The sequence below is a fragment of the Pinus tabuliformis genome, chromosome 1_2 (genome assembly GCF_031772625.1).
Source record: "Pinus tabuliformis cultivar Carrire ecotype Pingquan chromosome 1_2, CPIR1, whole genome shotgun sequence".
Classification (NCBI taxonomy): Eukaryota; Viridiplantae; Streptophyta; class Pinopsida; order Pinales; family Pinaceae; genus Pinus; species Pinus tabuliformis.
The window spans coordinates 338,472,181-338,496,663 of NC_142298.1; the positions used below are offsets into that span (position 1 = coordinate 338,472,181).

Genomic DNA, 24,483 nt, shown 5'->3' on the forward strand with positions numbered 1-24,483 from the left:
GTCATCATCATTGCCCATTGTCAAGAATTAAAGAAGTACTATTGCTACAACCTACAATCTACTACTGTCTGCATAATCATTCTATGATGCATGATGAATCATTTCAAAATTTAAGTAGCAACTATTTTTTTTTTTTATAAGCTTGGTAGGACTACATCTTCATCATGTCCAACTTCTCACCCCGATTATAGGGGGATAGCACAAGATTTGAACCCAAGACTTCCAGTTCGGTGAGACCTTATTTCCACTGCCATTGCCAATTGAGCTACCCCAAGCGGACAAGTAGCAGCTAAACTTTAAAGACTAAAAGTAAAATTTAATAAAAATGTAAACATGAACAAGTCACAAATCCCAAATTAAGAGTCTAGAAATTAAGAACCTTGCAGGATCTATCATCAGTGTAATGTATATCATAATGATTCAAAATCACTATTATTTACAGAGCACAAAGATTATTACCATCTCGTCTATTTACCTTATAACATTAAGTGTTAAGGATGAGTTAGCCATTATAATGTTTATTTCAGGGGTAACAAATGTTATGTGCAAAAGTAATAATGTCATAAAGTGAAATAAATAATATAGAATAAATGATGTTTATGTTACCCCAAGCGGACAAGTAGCAGCTAAACTTTAAAGACTAAAAGTAAAATTTAATAAAACAGTAAACATGAACAAGTCATTAAAATTTAATTATAAATCCCAAATTAAGAGTCTAGAAATTAAGAATCTTACGGGACCTATCATCAGTGTAATGTATATCATAATGATTCAAAATCACTATTATTTACAGAGTGCAAGGGGTATTACCATCCCGTCTATTTACCTTTTAACATTAAGCGTTAAAGATGAGTTAGCCATTATAATGTTTATTTCAGGAGTAACAAATGTTATGTACAAGAGTAATAATGTCATAAAGTGAAATACATTATATATAATAAATGATGTTTATGTATCCAGGGAATTAGTTGATTGGTTCCTAAAATGAATAATGGAACTTGCTATGTATATAGACAACACTACTAGTAATTTAGTATCACATTGATATATCATCTAATCTCTCTTGCTTGTCTCTTGCATATATTTAACATGGTATTAAAGTCATGGTGATTGTGGCATAGGGAAATTTCAAAGATTCATGCTAAGAAAAGGTTTGTCACAGACATGGAGAAAGAGACAAGTTCAAATTGAAGGCAAATTAATTCATGGAGTATAGTGACTGTAAACATGAATAAGTCATTAAAATTTAATTATAAATCCCAAATTAAGAGTCTTAGACTTTGCCCCATCGCTGGACTCTTACCTCACCTACAAGCTTTGCTCAAGTTCTCTAAGATTTGTTTACCTTTGCCGTCGTGAATGGAGTTCTCTGTTCAACGTTTACCTTTGTCTGTCGTCTCAGACTTCACTCGACTCTTACCTGCAACCCTTGCAACCTGTGTTTACCTGCAACCTTCGCTCGAGGTCAGTGTTTACTTGCAACCTTCGCAACCTGTGTTTACCTTCACTGCTATGTCTCTGTAACATTGTTTACCTTCGCCGCTGCCATGTAGTGTAGTGTGTAGTATGTGATAGGTTTAGGTTGCGATAGGGTTTAGGTTCCAAAATTTGTTTTTTAATTTTTTCTTTCTTAAGTTTAATTTGCTTGATATTAGGGGACATCTTAAAGTACCCTGAAAGTCCCCAATTTTTCGAGGGACAGCTTGGGGACAACCTAGAAGTCCCCAAAGTCCACGATGGAGTCCCCGACCAATTGGGGAAGTTTTCAACGAGTTCCAAAGTACTCGGATCGTCGAGACATAGGAAACGCCATGAATTTTGGTGGAGACGGGTCCCCGTGCAACACACACACACAAGATTTTCATCCCAAGTCTTTGAATGCTTCTAATTGTAACCCGTTAAAAGCAGCACCAAACTCCTATTAACTACTTCTATTTGCCCTCTTTCTGTGGATGGAATGATGTAGACCTCTTGAAATTTGTGTTCATCTTCTCTCACAATGTAGTCCAAAATGCATTGAGAAATCTTGTGTCCTTGTCTGAAATGATGCACCATGGTATCCCAAAATGCACCCAAACTTGTCCAAAGAACAAGTTCGCTGCTTCTTTCCCGTTGATGGTCTTTTAACAGGGCATTAGAACATACATCTTGTTGAACCTATCAATTACCATAAATAGGTAGTCATTTCCCTTCTTGGTTGTTGGTAAATCTCCCATAAAGTCCATGGAAATGCTTTCCCAAGGATGAATGGGTACAAATCAGGTATGGTATAGACCCTATTTACTGTTACTAGGTTTGTTGGTACAACAAAACATGCATACTCTTATGAACCTAGCTACCTCTTCTTGCATCTTGGGCTAGTACACATACCTCTGCAAATTGGCCGTTGTCTTCCCTACACCAAAGTGGCCTGCAAACTTGGAGGTGTAAGTCTTTCTAATCAGCTGCAGCCTCTCACCTTTAGGAACACATACCTTATCCAACTTGTAGAGTAACCCGTTCTGGATATGGTAGTCAATTGTGCTGTCACCATTGTGCACATGACTCTGGCTCTACAATTGTTGAAACACCTCCTTGAAGCCCTTTTGTATGCATCATGGACGAAAGGGTCTATGTGCATTAGAATTCATAAAGCTATGATTTTTTATATGGGTGGCCTTTGAAGCATGTCGACGAACTTGTTTGTGCCGCCCTTCTTATACATAATCACTAAATTAAACTATTATAGAAACCTCATCCATTTAGTATTCTTGGTCTGTTGTAGCTTATTCTGGTGCTGTATGTATTGTAGTGGCTAGTGATCAGTGTGGATTACTATCCCCTTTTCCATCATATAGTGTTTCCACTTCTTAACAACTTGTATTGGGGCATGAGCTCCTTGTTGTAGATAGGGTAGTTAAGAATTGCCCCATGAAACACTTCAGAATGGTAGCATATAGGCCTTCCTCCCTGCATCAAGACAATGAATGTGAAATTTTCTTAAATTGTAGCCACTGGAATTTACTCTTCTAACTAGTTAGCAGTTTATTAATTTTTTAATTAATATCGAATAAATCACACTGCAATTCTTCACAAATAAATTTTGTGGAAGCTAAATAAAACGCTGAAACTAAGAAAATAGATGCACACAAAAAGGGGATGTGACGCTTAAGTGGCAAAATTTTACCCCTAAAAAACTTTGTTTGATGCCTCAAACTAGTTTTGGAAGGTTTTAGATTCCAGTTTGCCAAACTAACTTGCTAGTAAAAATGGTTGCGTGAGTTGTTTCCTTTCTTAAAGTATCAAAATGGACGACAAATAATATAATGATACAATCCTAGTCATTGGTCAATGGTTATTAGAGACTTAGCTTTCGTTGTATTCAAGAGATTCCTGAATAGAAAAGGGAGGAGTGTTTCAAGTTTATGTTCCTTTATATTTCGTAGGTTCTCAATGTTGAAAATAGCAACAAGAAATGCTAAAAATAGAAATGCAAAAAATAGAATTTCAGGATATATTCCAATTTTGATTTGTCCTTGAATTAAAATTCGAATTTAGTCTCACTAGTTGTTTGAAAAATAATTAATCAATTCATCTTGAGTTAATTAGTTGGAGAAATTCAAACATGAAATCTTTGTGAAGACATGCAACAATTATCCCTTTGATTGAGGAATTTATCCCTTAATTAAGGAGATAAGGATGAGTTGTAATTAGTTAGCTCAGTGAACTGAGTTAAGTCCAGTTAAATTAGTTCCAAATAGTTTGTGGAACTAATTGTGAGTTCAATCAGCTAATGCATGCATGCATGCAACTAGTGTTCTCTAGATAACTGAATATTCTCTCATAAATAACTCATGCATGTCAGTTCAGACAAAGACCAGTTGAGATTAAAGGCAGGGACAGTGTACTATCAGTTGCTAGAATATTCCCGTGTGAAGGAATTCATTCCTTCAGGATTGCGCAGTTACTACAGAGGTTAGAGCAGTGTGTGAGGTGAGAATCACATAGGTTACAGCTAGAAGACCTAGGAGAAACTGTGCAAGGAAATGGGAGGCTTGGAGGACTGAAGGAAGGCATATGTGCTATCTATTCTGTCTATGAGTAGCAATGAGGGATTGTACTGAGAGCTGGATCAATGTTGTAGGAAGCGTCCCCCCCGGTTCCAAGGCCTGAAGCGCGTCCCGTGAGGATGTGTCCAGGAAGCGCCCTAGGAAGCGCGCTTCCGCTTGTTTTGGACGCTTTCTGGAAATTTTAGAAGCTTTCCTCCGAAGTGCGCTTCCGAATCTCCGAAGCGTGCTTCGGCGGTACGAAGTGTGGCGCTTTGAGGGCGAAGCGTACGCTTCCCGTACGCTTACGTACGATTCCGAAAAAGCGCCATGCTGTTTAGAAAATCATTTTTTTTTTTAAGTAAAAGTGACATTCTCCTTTATTTTTCATTTTCATCCTTTTACTTAAATTTTTAACATTGCCATGAAATGACTCAGGATTTTTGAGAGTGGTTCTAGCTTCATTGGACTTCATATGGAGAAAATAGAATTTCATATCCTATTCAAAATTCAACAGACTTAACAGTTTTCAGGAATTCAGGATCAACGGGATTGTGGCATTTCATTAGATTATATCAAGTATGAAGGTATGCGATTAGTATTTAATCAAAATCACCAAGCCCTATATGTACCCTAATGTTGGTGGTGTTAATTGTTGAACTCCTTTGTCACGCGGCACGCCCTTAGCAAAAGATTACCTTTCAATCAAGTCAAAATCATTGATCAAGCATGTTAAGCTCTTTCTACCATATTTTAAATCTTGAATTAGGTAGTTTGATCAAAATTGGGCAATGTTGACTAATATCCCTAGACAATCGAGGTAGAGGCAAAGGCTAGACAAGAGGAGAAGAATCTAGATTCTAGATGGTTGATGCATCTAAATGGTTGATGCTCGAATAATTAATCATTAATGTACAATGGATGTTATATCTATCTTGATTTATGCAAAAATATGCATGTTTTCATGTCTTCTACAACTAATTTGGTATTTGGGATGTTTTTGAGTATAAATGCAAATATATATATATATATAACAGACGCTTCCGCAGACGCTTCGCTTCCTAGATTTTTGGAAAATGACGCTTTCGTGTCCCCGCTTCGTGCAACATTGAGCTAGATAGCTTGAGAGCTAAAGCTTTGTGTAATCTTGAGATATTTCCATTTGTATGATAATACAGATAGCGGGGTTTTTAGCTGAGGCTTTCCCCAGAGTATTCTTCTGTGTTTCATGTGTGATTGCCTCTTCTTCTCTGTTATATTTGTTTTGTTTGATCTTGCTCAAAATCGATTAAGCTTCTGCAAGTTTGATTGTAGAAGTAGATTAAGTATTTTGCTTTAGTACATTGCATAATCAGTTTAATCTACAGTGAGAATTTCTACACTCAATGTTCCTTTGAAGATCCTAGGAAGAACTTGAGACATTGAGGATAACTTGTATTGGAGAACCTTTCTTGCAGAGAGGGAGTGTTAGTTTTCTAGGTTGGTTTGAGTTGTCCTCCATTTCATTGTAGCATGTTGAGAAATATTTGCTTGGTTGCAAAAATGACCAACCATTGCGAGCAGAGATTTCTTGGCTCAATGCGATGCACAAATTCTGCAGCACGAAACTCTATAGTAGCACATTCATTGACGATAGACTTTGCAGCAACAGATTCATCATCAATAGTATCTTGGTTTATGTGTGTAGCAAAGAGGTGCATTGGTCCCTACAACATGCATGCGCCAATTTTAGCTATTTCTAGAATTAGTTTTTTTGTAGATTTTGCTAAAGCTCACGAGTTAGAGGCTTTTCCGAATTTAGAAAAGTCCAGGCATTAGGGAGTATTGCGAGAATTAGATAAGGTGTTGTTTCCAAGCATAGAAGAAGCATGCATGCATGCATTTACTATTCTCCAATGGGCATGCTAATATAGGCAAGTTTCCTATGCAAGCTAGGCACACTATTTCAGGTTGGGTTTGGTTTGACATAGTCAACCTAGTTGATTTACTTTGTGTGCCTACATACATTGTAAAACATAGATCTCTTCCAATTTATAAAGGAGAGATACGGTAGATCATTGAGAGTGTGTTTTAGAGATTAAGAGTGTAGTTGGTAGTTCATTCAATCTTTATATAGGGATGTTGCTAGAGAGTGAACTAGGGTAGTAGAGTGGTTATGCTATTGCGTGATACTATAGTTTTTCAGTGAGATGCATGTGTGTGGTACCATGTTGTGTAATTCTAGAGTTGACAGTAGGAAATCTGATTGTTGCTACATATATAGATCTAACAACTAGTTTTTTTGATGCATTTATTAGTTTTTCTTTCGATTCTATCTAATTTCATGATATGTGGTGGCCACACCCTTGAGTATTCATATAGTACTTTGTTAAAGCGAATGTTTGTTTTGATACATGTTTCCTAATCTTCAATTATTAGTGGCTGTAATTAATTCTTTGAGTGCAAATTTGATTATCATAAGTTAATTGAACATGGTATTAGAGCTGATATAGTTAAAGTTTTTGGACCAGTGCATGGAGAAGACTGTTGCTTGTGATAGAGAACTGCAATTGCGTGATACTATAGTTTTTCAGTGAGATGCATGTGTGTGGTACCATGTTGTGTAATTCTAGAGTTGATAGTAGGAAATCTGATTGTTGCTACATATATATATAGATCTAACAACTAGTTTTTTTGATGCATTTATTAGTTTTTCTTTCGATTCTATCTAATTTCATGATATGTGGTGGCCACACCCTTGAGTATTCATATAGTACTTTGTTAAAGCAAATGTTTGTTTTGATACATGTTTCCTAATCTTCAATTATTAGTGGCTGTAATTAATTCTTTGAATGCAAATTTGATTATCATAAGTTAATTGAACACGGTATTAGAGCTGGTATAGTTAAAGTTTTTGGACCAGTGCATGAAGAAGACTGTTGCTTGTGATAGAGAACTGAGATTAGAGGCTTCCAGAGGGTTTGATTCCAAGATATTTGAATGTGCAATGTTCCACCGAGTTTTTGGGACGGGGAAACGTGGGAGCGGGATACTCATAAAGGGGACGTATATAAGCAACCCCAAAATTTAGGGAATTTTCGAGGAAACGGGGGCATGTTAGAGTCATATAAATTGTAAAATTATTAAAAGTTTTATATAGTAAAATAAAAAATAAAATCCCAACAATATGTCAATATCTAAATTAGTAAGTAGTAAATGTTAATAATTATGAAATGTACATCTAAATATGACCATCATTTCGTATTAGACTATTATGAATTAGAATTATTATTTGACATTTCTGTAATCATCAATGTAAAATTGTAAATCTAAAAGTAAATTACTAAATTGAATCCAACATTTGACATTATGCAATGTTCCATCTAAATTCATCATTTGGCAATGGGCATTAATATTATGCAAGATACATCTAAATTAAATCAATCATTTGACCATTGAAATTACACAATGCACATTGAAAGTAAATTCATTATATGACAATGATGTTATGCTAAAGTCTAAAATAGCCATAAAATACTAAACTAAAAGTGAACATAGAAAGCAGTGAAATACTAGTAAATTTTTCAAAATGTACTAAAGAATAAATCACTGCTCCAATCCAGTGGCTCCAAGTCACAAAATGAAAATCGCAGCTCCAATCCGGCAACTCCAAGTCAGAAAATGAAAATCACAACTCCAAATGTCTCAAGCCCCAGATCGATGGTAAATCTGAATCAGATTAAATTGCAGATGCAAAATGTTAAGCGACTACAACAAAAAGAAAATGTTGGGTGACAAGGTAAAATCTTAGGGTTAATGAGAAATGTGAATGATTATGTTTTAAAATTTTGATTTATCCTTTTAGTTATATATATATATATATTATTTTTTTTTCTTTGTAATTATATTAAAATTTGTAATTTTTTATGTTTTTAATTGTTATTTAGCAAAAAAAAATGGGGGGACGTTTTAATTTTTTTTTTGGTTTCTTTATTTATGTTTTTAATTGTTATTAGCAAAAAATATGGGGGGGGGGGACACTTTTCGTCACTAGAAAAATGTCCCCTTGGTGTTTTCCCCGAGTTTCCCCAAAAAAAGTGAACGTGGGAAATGTTTCCCGATGAGTTTTCCCGTCCCGGGAGCATGGGGGAGCAAGGAAGTGCGTTCCCCCCCAGGGGGTGTGTCCCCGCGAAACACTAATGATTTGTCCTTGAGATAGGCTCACGAATTTTTGAGGAGTTAGTCGCTGAGATGCTCAATAGAGCTCTAGTGTTCGAAGTTGAATTATTCCTGTGATAAGCACCAAAAACATGTGAGAGGTCAATGAGTGTGACACTTAGGGGATGTAAGTATCTTCCATTTAACTTGTGATAGATTTGGGCATGTGAGAGGTTGCATGCTTTAATTTATAGTGGATTCTTCCCTTAAGATAGGAACTCTAAACCTATGATATGTCACTAATTTGTTTTTTCACTAAGCTTTGTTGATACCTAAGACTTTTTCACATGTAGAGTGGTAGGTATGGTGAGATTCCATGATGGAGGATTACCCTTATAACCTTGAGGAAGCACATTTATGGCGAGAGATGCCATGGTGGAGTATCTTTCTAGATTTGAAGAGACGTCAAGGTAGTTATGGCAATATGCTGGGATGGATGAGTATCCTTCTAGATTTGAAGAGATTTCAAAGGAGTTATAGTGAGATGCTATGACAAAAGAGTATTCTTCCAGCATTGATGAGGCACATGTTGAGAAGGTAAGATGAGTTGCCATGATGGAGGAGTATCCTTCTATCTTTTGAAGAGATTTCAAACCATGTATGGCAAGATGATGGAGGAGTATCTTCCAACTTTGAGGCACACGTAGAACATGTATCATGAGATTCCATTTTGGACGTGCATCTTTCTATCATTAAAAAGATTTCAGAGTAAGTTTGGGGAGATGACATGATGGATTATTCTTCTAGCATTGAGGAGTCTCATGTAGAACAAGCATGGTGAGATGTCATGATGGAGTAGTATCCTTCCAAACTTTGAAGAGTTTTTAGAGTGGGTATCGTGAGATGCCATGATGGAGGAGTATCCTTTGAATGATAAGGTAGCACATGCAAAGTTGGTATGGTGGGATTCCATGATGGAGTATTCTTCTTCCATCTATTGTTAAGATGGTACATGCAAAATAGACATGGCAGGGTGCCATTTGGGAGATTGTTCCAAGACCTTCTTAGGAATCAATGATTGATTGCAAGCCTGCAATTGATGGGAGGTGTGGGAGATTGTTCCAAGACCTTCTTAGGAATCCATGATTGATTGCAAGCCTGCAGTTGATGGGAGTATTGAAGAGTATTTGGACATGGTTATCACTGAAGGATTATCTTAAAAAGAGGGGTTTGACCTTGTCGAGGCTTTTTCTTTAGTTGTTGGAGGTTCCGAGGTTCATGGGCAAGATACCCATGTTTTTGTCCCTTATGGATTTGATTAATGCACCACAAATTTGGTATTTCAAGATTGATGAGTTGTTACCCATGTGGGGTTTGACCAAGATATATGTAGATTTATCTTTGGTTGCTTGATATATTTGATCCATTTTTCTTAGTCTTGTATATATCAATATTATCTCTCCAAAATCAAGGAATCGGATTAGAACCACAAAAAAAACCAAAAGAATTTGGTTCACAAAGTTCACATGAAGAACATTGGAGGTTGGCAGGGCATTGTTGAAGTTTTCCTTGTACTAAAGAGATTTAGAGTGCAAAATGGAGCAATGGTCCATGGGTACGTTCTTTCGGGTTTCTAGGTGGTCAACATTTTTTTGAAGCCCATAGTAGAGGGAAAGTTTGAGATGCTAAGAGAGTATCTTGGTGTGTTGGATAATACCTTCCTCGCAAAGATGGAGAGTTAGTTTATCTTCTTGCTTTGAGTTCTCTATTTCGTTGTAGCATTTTGTCCAACAATTTCTTCATTGGAGAGATGGCACAAGATTGGGTAGAGATTTCTTGCATTAAGAAGAGAAAACACTTGGAATGAGAGAGAGTTTCCATTATGGCATTGTGTGATGAGTAGATTTTGCAGCAATAGATTCATAATTGAGCCAAAAGGCTCATTATACAGCCCAGTGTGAAGGCGATGTATAAGAATGTTTGTCCCTCTTAAAATAAAAATAAAATAAAATAAAAATAAAATATTCTCTAAATAGAAAACTAATGTCAACTACAATAAAAAAGAAAAAAAATGCTATGCATATTTAATTAGTTGTCCATATGACCTAATATAATTTCATGTAAAGTAATTAGAAGTAAAAATAAATAAATGAGTAAGATGTTTAAACCTTTTAATTTTCAAAAAATATTTTAACACGTGATATCAACTTCATATATATCTATATATAAAAAAAAGGTTAAAATAAAATATTTTAATGTTGTATACCATAAAATATCGAATGTGGGTTATGAATAAAATGGCTCAATGCACATGTTATGTTATCTCTATGACATTCAAAAATACAATTTAAACAATAACAAATTACAAAGTGTTTTTTTCACTCTAATAAGTTTGCACCTAAAGAAATTTGATCCCTCTTGGCTCATGTTAGATCCATGGTTAAGATGGATTTATATTGGTTTGTAATCCCTTAGTTCCTATGGTAGAGAGGTGCATTAGTTGAGGGCACATCAATGTTGATGAGGTGCATCACAATGATTATGTGGACAATGATGGTGGGTGCATACATGCCTACATACATACACTGGCCTTAAATAGTTTCTAGTTTAGTTATTTCTACAACTAGAAATTACTTTTCTTATTTTAGTCCATACTTACATGTATGTGCCAACCTTAAATAGTTTCCAATTTAGTTATTTTTAGTTAAATACTTAGTTTTTATTTTATTTTATTTTAAATTTTAGTTTAAATTTTCGAGATCTAGCTAAAGTGAACGAGTTAGAGTCTAGAAAAGCTCATGAGTTAGGGAGTATTGCTAGAATTAGATATGGTACTATTTCCAAGGATAGAAGAAGCATGCACATGTGTTTACTCTTTTCCAATGGGCACACTAATCTAGGTAAGTTTCTTGTGCAAATTGGTTACTATTCGAAAGTCTTCCTCTACTTTCAACTTTCAGGATGTGTTTGACCCAATCTCACAAGAGGCCTCATTCCAAAGTCTTAGAGACATTAGCATTTCTGAGACCTTGATTGTTATCATGCGTCTTCACAAGTCTATTCATGGTCATCTTCACATAGCACATGGGTTGTGAAGCTTTAATAAGAGCACTATTGGTGTAAAATAGTGGTGCCCCTCTGTCCCCCATATTGTTTTGGATTTAAATTAATGAGTTGGACTGCTACCTTCATGAGCATATCTATGTAGGCGATAAGTGCCTTCCTTGCTAAATGCTTTTTGTGATGATGTCATCCCCTTGTCCTCATCGCTAGCTACATACATTATTAATTTTTTGTATTCATTGATTGTTGATAGTCAACTTGGGCAAAACCGAGGTTATGATCTTCAAGATGTTGAAGAAGGTCCTCTCAAATCATCATTTGTTTTTTATACGGGAGGAGATTGAGATCCCTAGAGCCTACGCATACCTGGGGTTTGTTGCCGCTCGTCACACAACTACCAGTTAGTGAGAAAAGCCCTTAACCCCACAAGGTGTGGTTGGTGGAAAATTAAAGAGAAGGGGTTCTCATCTATTCCCTACTCTCTTCGTTTAAGCTAGGGTTCTCACCTATTCCCTACTCTCTCCGTTTAAGCTATCTCCTAAGTTAGCTAAGGGGGGTGGTCCCTAAATGGAAAACCAAGTTAAAATATGTGAGGTTTCTAGGATATGTTAAAGTGAAATGGATTACTTTTGAGATTACAAGTAAATATAATATGAACAATGTGAACCAAAATCAACATCAACACATGAGATAGTAATAAGCATATGTAAAACCAATGCCTTCAAATATTCCTAAAAAATGAAAGATACTTGCTCAAAATAAATGAAATGCTTTCAAATGGAAGAATAAGTGATCCTGAAAATGAAACAAAAGATTCCAGCACAATAAAATAATTAATACAAAATATAAATATGCTTTCAAGATATATGATCACTTGTTAATCCAAAGCATACAAGAAAAAAATATCTTGCAAAGGAAACCGATTAGAATTCTACTTGCAAAATATAGAATGAGATGATATTTGCCAAAAAAACAAAGTATTCAATTCAACACATGTTCACAAATGACAAGTGTAATGGTTTTTTGCAAGTAAAACAATAAGATGTGTTAATACGAAATGCACCTAAACTACGATTGGATGCAATTATCTTGGTTACGTTTATTCTAAATGCCTGATCTAGGTGAGAGATCCTCCCTTTGAGCTTTTGCTAAAGGGTAAAATTGGGGTGATCGTAAAAAAAGGGGGCAAGGACATAGTGGTGTTATTAACGATACCTGTCCCCTGAATTTTACTAGCCAACATGTGCCTTCTTTCCTACAAGGGGACAAGCCACCTTCATCACTGCAAGGTCACACGCCTTTACCTTACTTCATACCAATTGAAAAAACTTTCCAAGAAAGCTTTTTTTCGTATGATTTCTATCAACTAAAATTATGCAGCTTTTTTTCGTATGATTTCTATCAACTAAAATTATGCTTGGAGGTTAATTTTAAAATGCAACTAAATTAAAATGCCTAATATGATAGGCAAGTGAGATTGTAAGTGCTATGTAAAAGATTGCTTCAATTAAATATGCTCCACAAGATTACTTCTATAGTTGCTCAAGTAAACACAAGATGCATAAGCTTCATAAAAATTGTGAGTTGCTAAAGATAGATGATGAACCAATAACAAACTAAAGCAAATGAAGCATGTGAACTTTCTGAATGTAAATTGCAAATGCTTTGAAAGATAAACTTGAGATTTGTGCCCACAATAGCTTTGCAAAAGGAAACTCTTAACTTGAGAAAATGAAAGACAACTTGCTTGACATGAAAGTAAATGATTGCCTTGAAAGATAAATTTGCACAATACACAATGCTCCAAATATACTCAAAATGGAAATGTGGCACAACCATAAAGCATGAATGATTTAGACAATATCCAAGCCAAGTATGTCAAAGTTTGCTAAAAAAATAATGAAGATGCTTGCACAAAGTGAGTAAATTGCTTTGCAAAGGAAATGTAAATTTGAGACTTGTAGCAACAATTGTAATGGTGCAAGTTTAAAGAACTTTAGCAAACTTGAAGAAAGTAAATGAGATGTGTGGCTATGCTAATTACCAATTTATGTAGCAAACTCGAAAATAGAGAAATGCGATTTGTGTTACTTCCCAAGTAGAGCATGCATATGTGATGTGAAAGCAAAATGGAAAAGCTAGAACAGAGAACCAACAAGTCAATCCACTCAATATTCTCTTCCTAAAATCTAATGGGTAGGCCCATGCTCCCACAACAAAAACATAATTTTATTGTTACGGTGTTACAATGAGGTTAGAGCCTCTTTGAGGGCTACCCAAGGAGTAATGGACAAATACAATGATAGCTCTTTGAATAACAATGAATTCCCCATAAGAATGGGAGCCTCAGGAGAGAAGAAGAAGCACTACAATTAGAAATTAGAAGCTCCAAAGTGATGCACGACCTAACTTCTTAACAAGCACTCCTTATGCCCATGACTTCCTTGGAAATGAATCTTTGGAGCTTGAGAGAACCTACAAGGAAAAATGTTAGAGCTGCAAAACTAAAACCAAAGTTAGTGTGAAAAGAGAGCATGTAAGTGAGTGATAATGCTACAAAATGATATACAAAAACTAAATCAAGTGATGGGAAAAGACCCCATCACTTGTCTAGCTTATGAAAAACTGCTGACTAGCTAGATAAGAAATGAAAGCACAAGAGTAAAAGATGAAGATTTGCTTGAAATAATTGACTTAAGCACAAACTATGTCAAAAGGATCTCTGCAAAACCAACACTCTCGAAAGATAAGCTATTAAAATTCAAATAACGATGTCACCTCCCAATCCTGACACTCTACTTCCTGCTATTTGACTTTTCAGAACTGCCTTAGACAATTTGGTTGTCTCTATTTCTTCCAATGATTTGAGGGCTCTTCAAATGATTTCTAGATTTGTATTTGAGCAAGGCCCTACCTCATGTACAAGAACTTGCGCAAGGTGATAGTTCACTCTGTATACCCCCTTTATCATTTGATGTTCACATAATTTGCAAGTCAAATTTGATTTGTCAAACCCTCCATCAAGTTCACCAAATTCCCACAGAGGGTCCAATTTTCTTGGCTTTGTTTGTAACTTTGCTGAATCTTGAGTTCTAATGTGAGATTGAAATTTGAAGTTTGAACTTAGGGCTCAAAAAGAATTGCAAGTTAAACAAATGAAATTAAAATTTACATACAACATTTTGAATTTTTGACCAAAAAACTCTCAACTTAATGCAACAATAATGGCAAAAAATACAGATTCAAACACAACCACAAATGATGGAAAAAAACTAGGGCACAAGAGGAAATTAAACAAATAAAACTAACAATCAAGATTTTGCATTTTTGACCAAAAAAAACTCTTTCCACTAAATGCAACAAAAATGACAAAAAAAAACACACTCGAATCCAAACAAAAATCATGGAAAATAAATGGGTGATAGAAAGCCAAGGAAAAACAAGAAAAAAAAAAAACCAAATTTGATGCCCATAACTGAAAACCATGCTCTGTTGAAAAAACTTGGTCCAAACTTGATTTTTTTTTTTGCTTGAGATGCTAAATTCCTTCACTTTTCTCTTCTCTTGCCCTTGTAGATGAGTTCTCTGCCTCTTTAGCTCTCACTTTTTCCCTTTGTCTGCAAAATGAGCAAAAAAAAACGAATTTAGCTTTAAAGGTTCATTGTTTTCCGCCCCGACGATTTTTACTGATCGGATCGTGATTTTTTCATGATTTTTTGAAAATAAAAAAATCGCCAATAACATCCGCTGATAAAATCGTTAACTTGAAAAATCGTGGTTTTTTTAAAACATCACGATGTTCACAACACTGCTATTTTTCACCTTCCTATCAGCTGGTAGTTGATACAAAATTTCAACAAGCATCACACATGAGACACTTATTTTTGGTCAAGTTGACCTTGGAAAAAAAACCCCACAACCTCTTGGGGAAAACCGGTCTTCAAAGGGTGATTTTAATTGCTTGAGAAATTAAAATAAACACAATACTTATTTCCCTTTTCAGCTATAGCATTAAATGCAAATTTCTGGAAATTTGTGCCCACTGTAATTTTCAGATTTTCACAAAATCTCATGCCCAAAATTTCTGCATTTTCTCACAGCTCAGCTCTTTGAATTTAGTGCCCAAATTCTGCCTCGAAATCAGTGCCAACTGCTGCTCGATTTCTGTGCAGAAGAGTGACTGCTGTGCCTTGATTTTCATGCCAGAAGACCACTGCAGACCTCGAAATTCATGCTGCCTGTAGCAGCAGTCCCAAAAGTCAGGTCTTGAATTTCGGGCCTGAACAGTGCTGCGAACTTCCTTGAAATTCGTGCTCGCTGCCTCGAAATTTGTGCTGTGAGTTTGCTGCTGCGTTTCTCGATTTTTGTGCAGCCTCTCCTTGAAATTTGAGCTGCTGTTTCTCGATTTCTGTGATGCCTCTTTCTCCTAGAAAATTGTGCCCTAGCTCAACTCTCCTCCTTGGAATTCAAGCCCTCCTTTCTCTGTTGCAGTTTTTCCTTGAGGTTTTCTCCTCATGCTCTCTCAAGTGTGAAGTGAAGAATGAGATCCCTTTTCTCTCTTTTGTCTCCTTGGAAAAGATTGAATCCCTAAACCTAGGATCCAATGGTTGAGATTTAATCTCCAAATTTCAAGATGTGTGGTTGAGATCAATTCTCCCAAATGACCCCCCTCATACATTGGCCCCATCACTTAAAAGTCTCGTAGTACTTTTAGTTTTTCCAAGTTGTATAACTTTTCTATTTTTTTAATAAAGTGATTTTCAATTCATATTAATATTAGAAAAGTACACTATGTACTTTACACACAAAGTCACTTTATAAAGTACAAGTGACTTTAATATTAGAAAAAGTACACGGTACAACACTTCTAAATATTTTTTTCACCCATCACATTAATTTAACTCATAAATGTCATTGAGACAAAAGTCCATTAATGTGCTCACTAAGGTTAAAAGGGATAAAAGCCTAGTAACACCTCTCCTTGGTACTATTTTCAATAGAATTTTGTATTAGAACCTAGAAAGGCATTTTTGCTTAGTGTCTTGGTTTTGGGGGGCTCCCATTAGATGAAATACTAATTTACTTGGGAATTCATACGTTGTAGTGTCTTCATTGCAAATGTCCTAAAACCCTGAGGCATTTGTTTTGGTTTTTCCTATTAGCCAAACCTACATAGGCATGGGTGAAGTCTCTATGCCAACAACACCTCTCTGCCTCCTTATCTTGATGGGTTGCCTTTCTTGGTGATTGGATGTCCTGGGCCTTCAATTTCCATTCTTTTTATTTGCTTAGTGGGGTTGAAGTTTCATTTTGGATATGGAAAAAGAGGAATAATGGTTTATTTAACTTTGTTGCCACATTAGGCTAGTCTTGGTGTGGTGGCAATCTAATTTGTGCCAGCTTACCCTTATAGATTGAGGTGCAGTTAGGCAGCTAGGCTACATACACTTGGAGATGGAACACATATAGTGGCTCTAGGCTATTTGCATGAGGCCCCTTGTATTATGAGCTATGTGCCTCCTGATCCAATCCTTGCTCGTGATCATGCTTCCTCCGACCTGCTTCCATGGGTTCTTTAGCAAGCAGACGTTGACTTTGGGTTGATGGATTGGTTCACGAGCATTGTGAGTGTGGGCACAACATCTTTGTGGGCCCACCCTGGCATGTGGACAAAGCATTTTTTACTTGGATGGGACATGTAGTCTGTGGAGGCTGGCTTGCAATTATTGGATGATGCCCAGCCCTAGATGATAACGACCAGCCCCTGCCCCCAGGGCAGTTGAGATTAATGTTTACTGTTCGTTGTTTTATGATGTTTTGGTTTTCATATCGTGGAGGTTGAGCACTTTGATAGCGTGTAGGTGTTTTGACTGAAACCAGCCCATTTTTTGAATTTGACCCTTGTGTGTTTTGGTTATCACCAGCCCATGCTTATGTTGCATTTTTCTCTGCTTGTGTGGCTGCTTGGGCACTCCCCTCCTTTTGATTTTTTTTTACAGATTGATCTCATTAATAGGCAGAGGAAGCTTTTTTTTCAAGATTTTTTATTTATTTATAAAGATTCCCACATATTTGAGATTTGCTCAATAAGATGGTAAGCTCCCTGACATATAGAATAAAAGGGATGCCTATGCTTCTGAAATTCAAGTACAAGGAAACTTGAAAAATTTGCATGACTGCAGTTGTCTCTTTCTGCGGAAAGTGGAGAGAAATAGGGAACAATTATCTTTTGCATGCTACAATGGATAGAAAACTGACCACAGACCTATCTTTTGAAATTCGTACCAATAAAGTTATTGTGCTGAGGTAGTGATGGAATTCACCATAACTTATCAATCATCTTAATAGTGTATTATTTGATTCCTTTCAACTTGAATGGATAGTTTCTACACTAAAATTTCAAACTCTCTTAGGTCAATTGAAAACATGGTTGTGACATAATTTAAGGATTGAACAATTTCATGCAGTGATAACTTCTGGGAAGTTTTTAACCTACTTTAGCATTGGTCCAACTCAGCATTGCTGAATAATGTAATTTACCCCAATCAATGTTGACTAAGCTAGTGATAAGATGAATATAAAGCAGAGTAATGGATCATTAAATTTTATGTGGCCAAACTTTTGCCGATCAGTTCCGATGATTTGGTCCTGGTTGGGATATGCTCTAAAATCTTATTTTCTTTCTTCATTTTATGGATATGTTTGTAACTTTACAAAGAATCTTAAGTTGTCCCTGAACTAACATGCTGTTTGCAATGTTGCATGCATCATTATAACCTATTATCATCATGATTGCACGGGCAGTTTCTATACTAACATGTTTGCATGCATTATCATAATCTATTATGATTGCATGGGCATTTTTACTAATTCAATTTAGCTGAGATGTATAGAACAAAATTAAAGGACACGCTGATACTAGTTTTGGTCTTATAGCATATTTTGATTACACGGGAATTTTATTGTTTTGATTTTTTTAAAGTATATAATGCAAATAACGCTTCCTGGGTTTATTTTTGGTCTTACCAGGTTGATGGTATGGATGTATTTGCCGTGAAGCAAGCTTGCAAATTTGCCAAGGAGCATGCACTAAAGAATGGGCCCATTGTAAGTAATTGTGTAGCTTTTAGTTCAATTTTTTATAAACAGCAAAGAAGATACTTTATTGATACTCAAATATCGGAATTAAATTATTAATACTATTTTAACTGTTCCCGTTCCTAGTTCACAGGATAAATTCTTGCTGCAATAAAATTGTCAAGTGGTGGCATATGCTTCCAGAAGAAAACTGTTCATAGTCTCTTTTATTTATTTATTTTTTTAACCTGGTGAGTTGGTCATAGTGTTCTTTATTGCCAGAAACCAAAACTTCTTACTTGGGGTTCGGTTGTTAAAATACTCTCTGTTTTAGATTATGCATGGATGGGCCCATGACTTAGAAACTAAAACAACTAGATTATGAATAATCATAGTTACCACATTCTGCTTCAAGTTTTGAAAACATCAAAATTCTCTGAATCTCAATCATTGGTGATTTAATTCCCTGGATTCATCAAATTTAGTTGTCACAAATCTGATTCATATGCTAAATTCTAATATAAGGGAATTTTATTATTCTATTTATAATATAATTCTCTGACCATTGAAAAATATAATTATCTTATATTAGAATTTTAAGACAAAAGGGGTCCATTAAAAGTATAATCTGCTCTTAATTCTGAGTTTAATTGCCATAAATCTGAAATTTAATTGCCTTAAATTCCTGAAGTTTTGGAAAATTCAAAATTCTCTGAATGTCAAGCATTGGCTATTAAATTCACTACATTCATGGAATTCTATTGTGACAAATCTGATTCATTTGATATGTTCTAATATAAGAGAATTTAATATGCTATTTAAAATATAATTCCCTTATCATTGAAAATATAATTATCTTATATTAGAATAGTGAGAGAAAAAAGGTCATTAAAAGTATATTCTGCTATGAAATTTAAGTGGATATGCTTAAGTTTTTTGAAGAACATAATGGTGAATTTATTAATTTAATCATTTATCTGCACTAGCATATTTTTTTGGATTATTGTTGCCAAAAATGGGCATGAACACAGGCCATGTGACCTTTTTAATAACAATAATGAAAGGGCAGTTTAAAAAAAGTTTTGAAAGTTCCTGTCTATACGGTCGTATGCTACCATCTTACATGGTTTCCAAGACAAGGGAGCATTGGGAGTTTTGCCCAAATTTGTATGAAGTGACAAGTTGGGAGCAGCAATAATATGTATTCAAAAATATTTTAAAAATTTGAAAAAACAGAACTAATATATTTTAAATGATAAATATATAGTAAGTTATGTTATATCGATTCCTCGGTGGGCAGTCCTGTTTCAGTTTTCACTGACTAATCATGACATAACTCTGTTCAGCACCGCAGAGGCCGGAGCCTCGTTATACTTTTACTGTTTTTATTAATAGATTTAGCGTTACTTAGAAAAAAAATAAAATATCGATACTTTCTGTTTTAATAATATAAGGTCTACTTGATATATAATATAATTTATATAAAATATTAAATGTATTAAAATTTTATTATTTATTAAGTATTTATTTTATATAAATAGAAGTTAATATACAATATTCTTAATATATGTTGTTTTTAAATCACAATTTTATTCAAAAGAACAAAATTACATTTTGCAGATGCTTAAAAGCATTCGATCAGACCAGCCTTACCTGGTACAAAGGAAGAAAATAAAGAAGAAAAAAAGCACTACTCTTTCCTACCTTTCTTTTTCTCCACTTTTCGCCAACTGCCAAAGTTGGGAGTGGAAGATACAATAGCCATTTGATTTTCTGTTACATTTACAAAAAATTCTTTACCAGAGTCCAAACTCTCTGATGCATGATTTCTTTTTGTACCGTTTGTCTCTCTTTCAGATACAGTCTTTTTGGTTTGTTGCTGGAGAGATGATTCTGTTCTTGCTTTGGATGTTTGAACCATTGGACCTACCTGCTTCGCCCACCTCTTCTTTATGATTTCTTGGGAGTTTTGTTCAACAATATTTGTAGCATTCACTGGGATTTCTTCCTCTTCTGCTGTGATATCATGTGAACCTGAGAACTGCCATCCCTTTGGCTTTTGGACTTGTCTCTTTTTTCTTTTGGGGTCTTTTTTGGTCCGAGGACACGAGTTTTGCAAGTGTCCAGTTTGAAGGCAAATATGACATCCAAATGCCGTGTTTTCAAAATCTAGAGACTGGGACCACTGCATATTATTATGAATTAGAATAATATGATCTGGTAAACCTTTACTGAGGTCTACTTCTACACATATCCTGACAAAGGTGAAGATTCCTTTTAACACTCTACTCGAGTCTACCTTTAGGAATTTCCCCAAAGATTTGTTGATTCCTTCTAACACTTTGTAATTCCAGAAATGCAAAGGGAGATTATGTAATCTGACCCACACCGACATTTTGGAAATCACCATGGAGTTAGCATCAAAACCCGAGAACCATAGGGTTATAAAAAGACCGCACTACCCCAAAACCATGGTCCTTCTTTTAAAACATATTCTAAATCTTTTGCTGTATCAAATTTTACAATAAAAAAACCTCTAGAGCATAGATGAATATCACAGTTTTCAGTCCAAGTGGAGAAGATCCATTGATATAGGTCCTCTGTCTTGGGCCAGAAATCATTAAATTTGCATATGATTGCTCTTTAGTGGAAATCATAATAGAGTTCATTGACCTTTGGTAGGTTTACTGTCAAATCTGACACCTGTTTAATTTGTTCCACAATATAGGGGCTGGGGATAGTGGAAGTTGATCAGATTTGATATGTGTTTCATCCATTCCTTTTACCGCATCCTTGAAAGAAGTTGGACCCTTTGAGTTATTGGAAGACCCTCCTGCTCCTAAACTTCCACCCTACAATCTCAGGTTTATAATAATGGTTGAGTTACGAGTGACTTTATATTCTAATTTCTTGCATACAAAAGTTGTCTTGTAAAAGCTTTCCTTCATAGATCAAACTTGGAAACGTTGTTGGAAAACCCAAACAATTTTGTACTTTTGTTTTCATATCCTTTACTATATCCACATCCTGAACATCAATGAAAAATGATTTTCCGGGAGGGGACCTTGCGAATATTTGGAAGGGCATTATCAAAGCTTGATCTGGCTCCAGATCTGACGTGAAGCTTGCCGGATCTGGTTTTCCAGTCTGTTCCTCAACCCAATCTGCAAGAAGAAAAGGGCCTGGGAGCCATGGGTATGAGATAAACCTAGCATCCCTGCCCTCGAACAATTTGGTGTTGAGGCAAAAAGCCACAACTCCTGAGATTGGCATTTTATAAAACATTTGAACCAGACCCGTCAAAAGAGTCATGGAAGCGCCATGTAATGAAGGATTCTATAGATTAACATCCTGATCTGTAAGGTGATGGAACGGATCTGCATCAACTGTGGGCAGAAAAGCTTGTTTGAGTCTTCGCATATGCAGATTTGATAGTGCGAAAGCAAAAACCAATTCTAGCGTGTTATGAATATAATTATGTAAAAGTAATAAATAAAGATAATAAATAATAAACATAATAATATGTAAATTAGTAATAGTTAGCTAAACAAAGAGGCATTTCTCTACAAACATGATTGTTTGTGAAAGGGTACTTATTTGGCAATATACAGGACCCTCAATCTCAATTGTATAGTCATTCTTACTCATACATTTTAATATATGTATTCTTGTATCTCAATGGAGATCTTTATATTCAAGTCTTCTAGAGTATTTAACGTGAAGAACGAACTTTGTTCGCTTCATTTGGTATCAGAGAAGTTCGATCCTCTAGCCACTCCACACACAGAACCACGCTCTCCGATACTGGCCCTTGGCCATCAAGGTTTTGTCAACATTCTTGCTATCAAGATTGAAGCGTTTCACTACACTTTTGGAGTTTTTTTGTTGCCGAGTTCGTCAAAGACCCTTGGTCATTTTTTAAAGAAGAAAAAAATAAAATAAAAATAAAAATAGAATAAAAAAATAGAAAACAAAGAAAAAAAGAAAGTTGTATAAAAAAATATTAATTGGAAAAATAAATAAATGAATAAAAGAAAAAAGAATTAAAGAAAGTCGATATATATAAAAAAGGAGTATATATATATTAAAAGATTTTTTTAAAATCAAAGAAAAAAATAAATTAAAAAAAGTTAATAAATTATAAATAAGAAAAATAAAGTTGTCTTGCGACCAATCTGTATTTAGCACTGCCATCCAACAACCATCTATCCAATTGCATGACGACTGCCACAACAACCGTCTACGCCATTGCCGTAGACCACTTGCACCAGAGCGACCAATCTTTCGCTGCACTCGACCAAGGGAGCCACAACAATACCCGCCACCGACCAGATAGTGTCCAATTGCTGCTTCCATCAGACAGACAACCACCACTGCTGTCAACCCTAGTGCACGCCATCAAACCACCGCTATCCGTCGTCCGTTGCCTCCACAACCCCCACGACAGTTTGCTGCATCCCACTGCACGATCAACATCACTCTCATCTGTTTCTACCCCCACGTTGACTCCCTTCGTTGCTAACCTACGAATTCACTCAAAATTTTTTCTGCCAGTTCTACGTTTTGTTCCGAAACTTGGCCGACAAATCCTTGTGCCACCATTGTTCCAAGCCATCGATCTGCGTTAGCTTGTCACTGTTGTACCACCTCGAATTTTTCCTGTTTTCTGCTACATTTGCTGCCGTCATTCCTGCATGAATCCATTAAACAAATCATTGTTGTACAAGTCCATTAAACGTCACTACTCTTTGTTTAAGTCGTGACCATTAATTATCAAAGACTTTAAATTGCCATGGTATATTTTAAAAAAAGACCATTCGTTAAGTTGAGAAGTATATTAAGTGAAATATATGAAAATTGTGACTCTACTTTTTCCCCAAGGAAAAATTGTAATTTCCATTAATATTTGAAAATTACATGTTGTAGATGCTTGAAGAAGCATATGCTGTATGTTGTGGCGAACTACCATTAAGATGTTCATGTACAAAAAACTCTGTAGGGTATACTGATAATATGTGCATAATTACATATCAAAAATAAAATATATACATAAAACTGTTCAGTGAAATATGAATTGGCAGTAGCTCAAAACTCATGTAAATAGGCCCTCTTGGGCCCCTATATTCTGTGATTGATGTATGGATGATGATAGTAGTGATAGTGGTCCCTATCCTTCTGCTCTTGTATCATCCATAAACCCTGAGGTCAGACCACAACCTCCTTCGATAGCTGGTTGGAAATCTGGTTGCACTCCCTGTAGATATGATGACAAACATGTAGGTTTTAACCCCGTACAGAAATTACCTACATACGAATTTTAAAACACAGAAAATAAACAATGCGAGAGCTTAACACATAAAACACATATACACAGAGATTTTCCTTGGATCCCAAAATCGGGACTACCAGATTGATTTTTCATTATGTTCATTTCAATGTTACAATACATATATATACATGCTGAAGCATCCATTACCATGGACCAAAAAACCATCGTGCCCAAAACCAAAGGTAGGTTTGTCCCACCTAATATAGGGTCCCAAAAAGTTTTCCCTGGGGTGCTGCCCCGAACCCTGTAGAGGGGGGCTACTCGCCCCCCTCAAACCCCTTGGACAGGGGGGGTTGCCACCCCCCTTAAACCCCTTGGACAGGGGGGGTTGCCGCCCCCCTGTGCAATCAACACAATGAAGGGGGGGCGAAGGTTAACTAGGGTAGCTAGTCGTTGAAAGAATATAACACAACCCAACAAAACAATGGAGTCAATTTGGGCCCTTGAAAGCAGTGCATCATCCAATATGTGCCTGAGTGTGTGTGCATGGCAAATAGATAAGATGTTGAACCAATTTATGATAATCTTGGAGTCACCAAAAACTTGTAGGTGCCTACACTCTTTTTCTAAAGAAAATTGCAAAAGATGTCTGAGTGTGAGCAATTCTGCAAAGTTATTGGTTCCATTGCCCAAACCCATCTGAATTTTGAAGAAATGATTCTCTGATAGGTGTAATAAAACTCCCCCACCACAGCCCTGAGCCTGGGCAGATCCATCGAAATAGGCCCATGGAATGCTTTTGTCAATGACTTCAAGGGTAATGGATCGATGGGGGGTAGGTCTATCATCCTCAGGTATATTGGAATAAATGGACAAGACCCGAGCAGAAGCCTGTTTCTAGTGAGGCATAAT

At 35.8% G+C, this 24,483-nt stretch overlaps 1 protein-coding gene across 1 annotated transcript in view; it reads left to right on the forward strand.

Moving 5' to 3' along the window:
* The window catches only part of LOC149205763 (pyruvate dehydrogenase E1 component subunit alpha, mitochondrial-like), a 56,326-nt gene that overhangs the window by 11,605 nt on the left and 20,238 nt on the right, over positions 1-24,483 (forward strand). Inside the window, exon 3 of the mRNA XM_089395150.1 lies at positions 18,255-18,332. Within this exon, the coding sequence (XP_089251276.1) occupies positions 18,255-18,332 (78 nt within the window). The remainder of the gene's footprint in view (positions 1-18,254; positions 18,333-24,483) is intronic.